Source organism: Tachyglossus aculeatus, chromosome 13, assembly GCF_015852505.1.
Source record: "Tachyglossus aculeatus isolate mTacAcu1 chromosome 13, mTacAcu1.pri, whole genome shotgun sequence".
Lineage (NCBI taxonomy): Eukaryota > Metazoa > Chordata > Mammalia > Monotremata > Tachyglossidae > Tachyglossus > Tachyglossus aculeatus.
The window spans coordinates 5152016-5162004 of record NC_052078.1 but is presented as its reverse complement, the minus strand read 5'-3'; the positions used below and the strand labels follow the sequence as shown (position 1 = coordinate 5162004).

Genomic DNA, 9989 nt, shown 5'->3' with positions numbered 1-9989 from the left:
TTTATTGAGCGCTACACTGTACTAAGCGCTTGGGAAGTCCAAGTTGGCAACATATAGAGACAGTTCCTACCCGACAGTGGGCTCACAGTCTAAAAGGGGGAGACAGAGAACAAAACCAAACATACTACCAAAATAAAATAAATAGAATAGATATGTACAAGTAAAATAAATAAATAAATAGAGTAATAAATATGTACAAACATCATCATCAATCGTATTTACTGAGCGCTTACTGTATGCAGAGCACTGTACTAAGCGCTTGGGAAGTCCAAGTTGGCAACATCTAGAGACAGTCCCTACCCGACAGTGGGCTCACAGTCTAAAAGGGGGAGACAGAGAACAAAACCAAACATACTACCAAAATAAGATAAATAGAATAGATATGTACAAGTAAAATAAATAGAATAATACATATGTACAAACATCATCATCATCAATCGTATTTACTGAGCGCTTACTGTATGCAGAGCACTGCACTAAGCGCTTGGGAAGTCCAAGTTGGCAACCTATAAAGACAGTCCCTACCCGACAGTGGGCTCACAGTCTAAAAGGGGGCAACAGAGAACAAAACCAAACATACTAACAAAATAAAATAAATAGAATAGATATGTACAAGTAAAATAGAGTAATAAATATGTACAAACATATATACATATATACAGGTGCTGTGGGGAAGGGAAGGAGGTAAGATGGGGGGGGGGGATGCATTTATCCCGGGAAAGGCCGAGCTCGCCCGCGGCTCGAGGCGGGTAGGAGGTAGCCCAAGGGCGACGGGCATTTGCATTGTACCCCTCCCCATCATCATCATCATCATCTCCTCCTCCTCCCCTTTGCCCTCCACTGGGAGCTGGTCTCCAGGTCCTCTTTATTTGCCAACAGCTCCCAACCCTCTCTTCTCTCCAGCTTCTTCCTCTTAAAAAGCTCTGCAAATCGAGGGTGGCTGCTTGCCCCATTTTTTTCCCCCTGCATCTGCCTCTGCCAACCCCGTCGGTGTGTGTGTGTTTGTGTGTGTGTGTGTTTGTGTGGCGGCCCTGATCTTGGCAGTGTGTGTGTGTTTGTGTGGAGGCCCTGATCTTGGCAAGGGGCGGGGGGCGACGTGACTCCTCCCTGCCCGTGCCCAGGGAAGGAAACTTTGCCACCGGGGATGCCAGACACGTGAACCCCGGGCGTTTTCTCCTGCTTTTCATCCGATGCCTCAGACACCCCATTAAAAAAAAAAAAAAAAAAGGCCGAGGTCCAGGGGCCGGAGGAGGAGGGGAGGGCGGGTTTCCAAGAACGAATCACCCGGAATTAACTTGTTGTTTAAAGTTATGGGAAGCACCGCCATGGACACCAAGAAGAAGGATGCTGCTGTTGCTCCGAGCCCGGACCACGGCTGCGACAAGAAGAACCCAGGACCCAAAAGACGCTCGTTGCGGGTGCACATCCCAGTGAGTCCCCCCCCCCCCCAAAAAAAACTCAACCCACTCCCCTTCTTGGGCGAGGAAGGGGTTAACGCCCCCCTCGACCACGTGACATTGGTTGGGGCTGGGGGCGTGGGGGGAGAGGGGTGGTCCAAATTGGTGGGGGGCTTTTTTATTTTCATTTTTTTTTTTGCAAAGGGACAGAGCCTGGAGCGTGTTTGGGGCAGAGTCTGGGGGTGCAAGATTTCGTGCATGCATGCTTCCGTGCATGCAAGGCCCGGCAGGGAAGCTTGCAGGTTTCGGAATGGCTGTGTGTGGGGGGGGGGTTTTGTGTGTCTTGTGTGGATCCGTCTACACCAAGGCGAGTAGCAGCTAGTTGGGGGAGAGGCGGATCCCGGGAAATTGGCAGAGCTCCGGTTGGGGGGTGGGTAGGTGGGATGTGCTGTTTTCCCGAGGAAGAGGAGGAAGCAACCGCGTCTGCGCACTGCGGAGGACCGGCTGGGGGCGGGGGAGCTACTTACTGAGCGCCCTGCATTAAATGCACCCACCCACATCACCCCCCAAACCCCTCCAGGGTGGGGAAGGGGTTGCTCAGGTCGGGTGACTTCAGTGGCCCCCCGGGAGGCAGGACGGTGGAGCCCCTAGCCAGGCTGGAAACTGCAGCTCTAGCCTCAGTTTCCCCCATCCGGAAGGAGGAACAGGGGGGCAGATGGGCACTTTGGAAATCGTCCATCCCAAAGAGCCTCAGAAATAGCGCGCACCCAGCAGCAGCAGCTGTAGAAATTGTTTGCAACAGACCCGCTAATATGTTGGCAGATGGGTTAATGAGAGATTGTACCAGTTTTCTTGACGGGCCAGGGAGGGTTTTTTTGGGGTTGTCGGTGTTGTTTTTTTTAAATGGCTCATGGCTGCAAAGCACGGCCGAGCCCCAGGGGAGGAGGAGGAGGAGACTGACTTTAAAAGAAAACAACATTCCCCACCCCTCTGGAGATGCAGGAGCCGGATTTTGAGACTGTCACTATAGTACTGCTTTTTCCTCCGCTGTTATCCTGTCGGTTGAAAGAGTTGGTCTAATGGGCGGGGGGCCGGGTGGAGAGGCAGACCCCCAGTCCAGAACAAGAGTGAGGGTCCCATGGTTAGGAATGATCGGATAGTAGGGGGCAACAGTGTTTGAATCTTATTGATTCCCAGACTGAGCCCCTTCCTTCCTCTCCCCCTCGTCCCCCTCTCCATCCCCCCATCTTACCTCCTTCCCTTCCCCACAGCACCTGTATATATGTATATATGTTTGTACATATTTATTACTCTATTTATTTTACTTGTACATATCTATTCTATTTATTTTATTTTGTTAGTATGTTTGGTTCTGTTCTCTGTCTCCCCCTTTTAGACTGTGAGCAGTAGGGTAGGGACTTTACACGTTGCCAATGTGTACTTCCCAAGCGCTTAGTACAGTGCTCTGCACATAGTAAGCGCCCAGTAAATACGATTGATGAAGTTGATGATTGATTGAGTGAGTGCTCACTGTGTACTCTGCGCCTAGAAAAGTGCGGTACAAGGCCCGTCTTCTAGGACTCCAGGCCTGCCGTGTCTTGGGGCGGAAGATGTCATAGCAATATTTGTGGGTGAATTTTGAACGCTGGTCAGTACTATTTGTGATCCTTATTTTGAGCTGCAGTGTGTGATGGTTCGCCCTTTTGAAGGGTCTGTAACATAAGTTCAGGTTTGTGGATTGTAGGAACCCAAGTGAAGTGATTTGTGTGTGTTTGTGATAACTTTGTCTCTTGCGTTTCCCCATGCTTTCACTGCTTTCCCAAGAGAGGGGAGAAGAGTCGGGGGATTGCATTCATTTTAAGTTTGCCTTAAGTTCTGTTGCAATTACAGATGATAAGAAAATTGCCTGAACGATTAGACTTTTGGTCCAATTTGAAATGAACAAAAAAGGAAACCCTCCTTGGGTATGATAGTTTGCAATAACAAGCCACTTGTTCTTCCTTCCCCCTCCATATACACCAAACCACCTCTCTACCTTCAAAGCACTAAGGTCACATCTCCTTCAAGTGGCCTTCCCCAATTAACCCCCCTGCCTTGCTCTCCCTTCTGTTCATCTATGCACTTGTATCTGTGACCTTTGGACCTTTGATATTTACCCCAACCCCACAACATATCTTCATATTATGTTATCAATTGTTTGTTTATATTGTCTGTCTCCCCTTCTAGACTGTAAGGTCATTATGGGCAGGGAACGTGTCCATCAATTCCACTGTATTTAAGTGCTTATTACAGTTCTCTACACATAGTAAGTGCTCAGTAAATACCTTTGATTGAATACTTCCCTCTGTTCCCAGCGGTGGTGGGGATGGTTTTGGGAAGTGATTTATGCATCCGTAGTGACACCTCTCAGTCCTCCCAAACTCCATTGTATTGGACTCTCCCAAGTGCTTAGTAGAGCACTCTGCACACATTAAGCGCTCAATAAATGTGATGATTGAGGGAGCTTCAACCAGAAGTGGGCATGTTCTTGCCTTGATCTGCCGGTCATCTCCCTCATGAAAGCAGATGCCTTGTTTATTGCTGAGACATCCTATAACAGTATTATTATTAGGAATTGCTGATGGATGGGTCTCAGGCTGGCAGAACTGGGAGCAGTGTAGTCTGGCAACAGAATGCCAGGGGGAAAGGGAGGGTTCAGAGAGGGCAGAGAGCCAGGGAGGGGCACCTTGGGCACTTCATCGAGAGGAATTATCCATTCCTCAACTCCCTGGTGGCGTGGACCGAGGACAGTGTACCCACCCCGGGAGAGGGGCTCCAGAAAGTCTCTCCCGTCACCTGAGGTAAAAGCTAAAAATAGGTGGCAAGGCAGACGGGAAGTCAGAGGAGACCTGATGCGTCTATCTGCATTGACACGGCAGTCCGTTTTATCCCTGGCCTGATCTCAAGCCAAGAACCACATTTGTTGCTCCTCTGTGCTCTGTGAGGCACCTGTAATTTCAGGGCTCCACACCTTGGGGTTGTCCCAGCCACTGTAAATTTATTTTTGAGGAGCCAGATGAAGGGCCTTGAAGAAGCATGGCCTAGTGGATAGAACCTGGGCCTGGGAATCCGAAGGAGCTGGGTTCTCTTCCCAGCTCCAACACTTTGCTTTATGACCTTGGACAAGTCACTTTATTTCTCTGGGCGTCAGTTCCCTCATCTGTAATGTGGTGAGTAAGACTATGAGCCCCAGGTGGGACAGTGACTGTGTCCCACTTGATAAACTTGTATCTACCCCAGGGCTTAGTACAGTGCCTGGCACTAGCATCTAACAAATCCTTTTTTTTTTTTTAAAAAAAAAAAAAAGGGTGGAAAGCAGAGGGTCTCCTGAGGAAAGGCACAGGAAGGTGGTCTTCAGCTAACCAGTCCTCTGGACTGTAAGCTTGTTATGGACAGAGAACGTATCTGCTAATTCTGTTGTACTCTCCCAACTGCTTAGTGCAGTGCTCTGCACATAGTAAGCGCCTAATAAATACTATTGATTGATCAATTCCGGATTGCATCGCCTTGACCCTGGGTGATGTATGGGGATGATTTCTGGGGTCACAGCCCAATCACAATTCGGGCTTTCAGGTTGGACTGACCGATTCATGCTGCTTCGTTCCCTCAAGTTTTCCATGGTCAGAGTCCAGCCCATCCCACGCCTCGGCGTTCGGCCTGCCCACCGCAGACTGTCAACGGTCCTGTGGCCGCGGATAGGGGTGTGCCCGGTTCCCTCAAATCATGGGCGGCGGAGTGTTGGTCAGTTCGGCAAAAGGCCCTCCTGCTCCAGGGCATATTGGGAATTGACCTACAATAACCCCCTGGGGGAGGCAGCATGTTCTGGGAGTCAGAACATTGAGGCTTGAGGTTAGGAAGTCTGGATTCTATTTTTTCCTTTGCTGTGCACCTACTCCAGTCGTGCCATAGACGAACCCCCTCAACCCCCCGCAAAAAAAACAAAATCACCTGTGCCATTTTCCTCCCTCCCTACCCCCCCCCCCCCCGCCCAGCAAAGGGGGGACAGCGTGCCAAGTGGAAGAAAGGGCAGCAATGACAAGTCCAGGGTACTTTTTATTCTTGCCTTTTGGGTGGTAGTGGTCATAATCGTATTTATCGAGCACCTACTGTGTGCATAGCACTGGGGAAAAAAATACACGGATGAAAATTAGACACGGTCCCTGGCCCTCAGAGTGTTCACCATCCAAGCATCAACAGAGGAGTGGCAAAGGAGTGGCAGGTTTAGCCATAGACACTTTAGGAAATAATAAAAATCCTGAAACACAAGACCCAAACGATGGTAAATACCTTGAGTCTCCAAGAAAGGGCCAGAGGGTGAGTCCGAGCCTGAGGAGCCAGAGAGATGACATTTTAGAAGGCCAGGAGAGGAGTCCTGAAGATCCCCGCTCGGGGCTGAAATAGAATTTCCCCTTGTGGGAATCTGGAGAACCCAGAATTTTTATGCCACTCAGCTTTTGGAGATATTTGAACCTTGTCTCCCAAAATTGTCAGCCTGTTTCCCCAATTTCCACAGTCCCACACATTCCAGGGAGGTAGAAGGGATTGCAAAAGATGGCCTGGTGAACCATTGGCCTTTTTCACCCGGTGACTGGCCAGAGTCTCTAGGGTGGGTGGCTGTTTCCTTAAATACCACCCCGTCGTGGATGTAAACACCACTTCTCTTTGTCTGAGTGAAATCCTCCTGCTTTAAGCCCGTTTTTTTTCTTTTCTTTTTTTTAATGGTATTCAATAAGCACTTATTCTGTGCCAGCCACTGTCCTAAGCACTAAAGTTGATACAACCTAAACAGGTTAGACACAGTCAATGAGCCACGTGGGGCTCACAGTCTTAATCCCTATTTGACAGATGAGGGAACAGAGCCACAGAGACCTGAAGTCACGTGCTCAAGGTCACACAGCAAACAAGCGGCGGAGCCGGAATTAGAGCCTGGTCCTTCTGACTGTCGAGCCCGGGCTCTGTCTGCTAGGCCTTGCTGCTGCTTCTTAACCAGAGTCAAGAAGCAGTGTAGTCTAGTGGAAAGACCCCAGGCTTGGGAGTCAGTGGTCCTGGCTTCTAATTCCAGCTCTGCCAATTGCTAGCTGTATGACCTTGGGAAAGTCACTGTCCTTCCAAGGTGCTCAGTTTCCTGTACTGTAAAATGGGGATTAAATCCTATTCCCTCCGATTTACACTGTGAGCCCTTCTAGACTGTGAGCTCATTGTTGGGTAGGGACTGTCTCTATATGTTACTGATTTGTACTTCCCAAGCGCTTAGTGTACTGTTCTCCGCATACAGTAAGTGCTCAATAAATACGATTGAATGAATGAATGAAAAGGGGGACAGGAACTGTGTCCAATCTGATTAACGTGTATCTACCTCAGCACTTAGTAAAGTGCTTGGCACATAATAAGTACTTAACAGATACCATAATAATAGAGTCTGTGAATGTGGAAAATACATGGTCAGCATGAAAATCTGTAAAGTCATGGCTAGCCTTCTCTTCTCCAGGCCAACTAACCTCAGTCCCTTCCACTTTCCTTATAGGATTGTTTTCATCCTTTTGGTCATTTTTGTTACTTTTCTCTATCTCTTCTAAAGTACTGGGGACCAAGTCTGGTTGCATTACTCTCACAAGGGCTGGACCCCTTTTAGTTTCACGTACTAAATATGATCATTTGCAGCTGAAAGTTACCATTTCATTTATTTTTTCCCCCTGCAGCTCTTCCCCTGCACTGACCTCCATCCTCTTGCTTTCATTCCTTCAGCTTTCCTCCTGAGTTCTGTTTTTGGCTCCCAGAGGAAGGGCACTATTCTAAAATTCCCCGACCGCCCACTCAGCCACAGATCGAAAACCCCCATTTTTTAAATCCTTTCTCTGGTAAGCAGTGTGGCCTAGTGGTAAGAGTGTGGTCCTGGGGAGGTCAGGAGACCTGGGTACTAACTCCCACCTGCCTGCCAGGTGGCCTTGGGCAAGTCACTTCTCTGGACCCCAGTTACCCCATCTGTAAAATGGGGATTAAATACTTGTTCTCCCTCCCACTCAGACTGAGCTCCATGTTCAGTCATTGTCATATTATTGAGAGCTTACTCTGCACAAAGCACTGTACTAAGTGCTTGGGAGAGTACAATGCAACAATAAGCAGACATTCCCTGCTGACAATGAGCTTACAGTCTAGAGAACTGTGGCGGGGGTTGGTGGGGGGTGGTGCTATTTCTCCTCTGATTATCTGGTTTGTACCCCAAGACTTAGCACAGTGCATAGCACCTAGTAAAGTGTTTTAACAAATATCACTATTATTATTAATAATTATTATAGTAATGCTTTCTAGACTCGTAAACTGAATTGTCTGCTTCTCAGTTTCTTCACCTGTCTCTTTTTTTTTCGGGTGGTATATGTTAAGTGCCTACTATGTTAGAACTGGACTAAGCACTGGGGTGGATGCAAGCTAAGTGGGTTGATATATCCAGCGCTTAGAACAGTGCTTTGCACATAGTAAGTGCTTAACAAATGCCATCATCATCATCATCATATAGTCCCTGTCCCTCATGGGGCTTGCTATATCAATCTCCATTTTACAAATGAGGGAACTGAGGCCCAGAGAAGTGAAGTGACTTGCCCAAGGTGACACTTGGGCAGAGCTGGGATCAGAACCAGGTCCTTCTGATCCCCAGGCCACTGCTCTGTCCACTAGGCCACCCTGCTGGGTGTATCACTATTCTTTAGTGGACTGTGGCAAAGAATAGCTTCAGAAACCCTACACGCCAATCCGTTCAAAACCCATTGCATCTAGAACGTGCTGTCTTAAAGCCTAAATGGCCGAGAGACGGCCGTCCTATGCAGAAATATAAAGGGTCGACTGCTCTCGTCTGGTGGGCCAAGGAATGGTTAATCTGGATCCTAAACACCTCTGCCTTGTACCACATACTTGAAAAACAATTTAGGCTCCGTTTGGCACTTCCTGTCGACAGGAATCCCTTCCCTGCCAATTCAGAGTTGGTCACGGCCGATCTGGCTCTCTGGCTCTGGGGCCTCTGTCAGGGGCGGCTGCCTTTTAAGACACCCCAGCCTGGCAGGGACTTCTCCGGGGAACAGATGATGGAGGCAGATTTGCATGCAAAATCCAAGAATTCCATTCCTTTGCCTCATTGTAAGGTCAGAACAGGTTATTCCCCTGAGGAGCCTCCTGGTTCCCCTTCCCTCCCCCTGCCCCTGCTCTGGCTCCCCTTTGGGGAGGGCAGGGTCCCCTGGGCCTTGGGGTCAGGACCCCCCTCTGGCCGGTGGAGCGGGTTCCCCTGTGGGTGAACGGTGTCCTGGCACCACCGCGCTGGCACCCTGCTCTGCTGATGCTGCTCTTGGGCCGGGGCCCAGAGTGGACTGTCGGGCCGGGGCCACGGGGTGTTCCACATAAGGATTAGGGCCAGAAGCCTGAGGGACGGTGAGGGAAGGTTCCTACACGTGCCCAGACAGCAGGCGGGAGGGCGGGCGGGCAGGCAGTGGGGAGATTGCTTGGTTGGGAGTGAGGAAGACCCTGTTCTGGGTCCATCCCTTCCCCTGGGCCTGCCCTCCCTCCCCGGGTTGACCCTCCCTTGCTCCCTGGGCCTGCCCTCCTCCTCTGTCTGCCCGCTGTCCTCTGGGAGGTACTTTCTCTCTTCCAACCTGCACTCCCACCCCGGGTTGACCCTCCCTCCCTCCTGGGCCTGCCTTCCCTCTCAGCCTGCCCTCTCCCTTCTGGCCTGTCCTCCCTCCCCGGGCTGACGCTCTCTCTCAGCCTGCCCTCTGTCCCCAGACCAACACTCCCTCCTTCCCTCTCTTCTGGCCTGCCCTCCTTCTTATCCTGTCCTCCCTTTCCGGGCTGACCCTCCTTCCCAGACCAGCCCTCCCTCTTGGCCTGCCTTCCTTTCCTGCGCCCGCCCTCCTTCCCAGCTTGCCCCCGGACCACTCTGACCAGTTCCCGTTTTAGATGACTGGTGGCTGTGCTGTGGGGTTTGTCAGTTCTTTAAATGGACCAACGTGTGCCCGGGTGAAGGGTTGTCTGGCAGCCATCACATCTCCACTTCCTCTTGTCGATCCCCGACACTGCAGTGCTGATTGACACTCAGCCCACCCTTCTCATTTACCCATCCCAGGGTCGGGCAGCCCTGCCCTCTGGGAGAATCGCTACGGTCGAGCCTGGGTTCTGCTCCTCCAACCATTGCTCCCTACTGACTTTTTTTTTCTGTTTTGTGTACTTATATTTGCCATTGTCCCTAATGCTGTTCGAAAGTTTTAGTCTTTCATGGCTCCCAGTGTTCCGTCTCCAGCCCTCTCCCACCTCTGCTCATAGATAATAGTGATAATAATTGTGATATTTAATAATAATAATAATGTTGGCATTTGTTAAGCGCTTACTATGTGCCATGCACTGTTCTAAGCGCTGGGGAGGTTACCAGGTGATCAGGTTGTTCCACGGGGGGCTCACAGTCTTCATCCCCATTTTCCAGATGAGGTAACTGAGGCCCAGAGAAGTGAAGTGACTAGCCCAAGGTCACGCAGCTGACAAGTGGCGGAACCAAGATTTGAACCCACAACTTCT

The 9989-nt window shown here is 50.1% G+C and overlaps 1 protein-coding gene across 4 annotated transcripts in view; it reads left to right on the top strand.

Moving 5' to 3' along the window:
- The first annotated feature begins 1153 nt into the window (after positions 1-1153).
- Positions 1154-9989, top strand: part of PRKAG2 (protein kinase AMP-activated non-catalytic subunit gamma 2) — a 173573-nt gene continuing 164737 nt past the window's right edge. Inside the window, exon 1 of one of the 4 annotated variants that reach the window (XM_038755908.1) lies at positions 1154-1430. In XM_038755908.1, the coding sequence (XP_038611836.1) occupies positions 1311-1430 (120 nt within the window). In that variant the 5' untranslated portion in view covers positions 1154-1310. Of the gene's footprint in view, positions 1431-1683; positions 1700-9989 lie in introns of those variants that run through there. The other 3 variants (XM_038755907.1, XM_038755911.1, XM_038755910.1) reach the window with 3 other exon arrangements.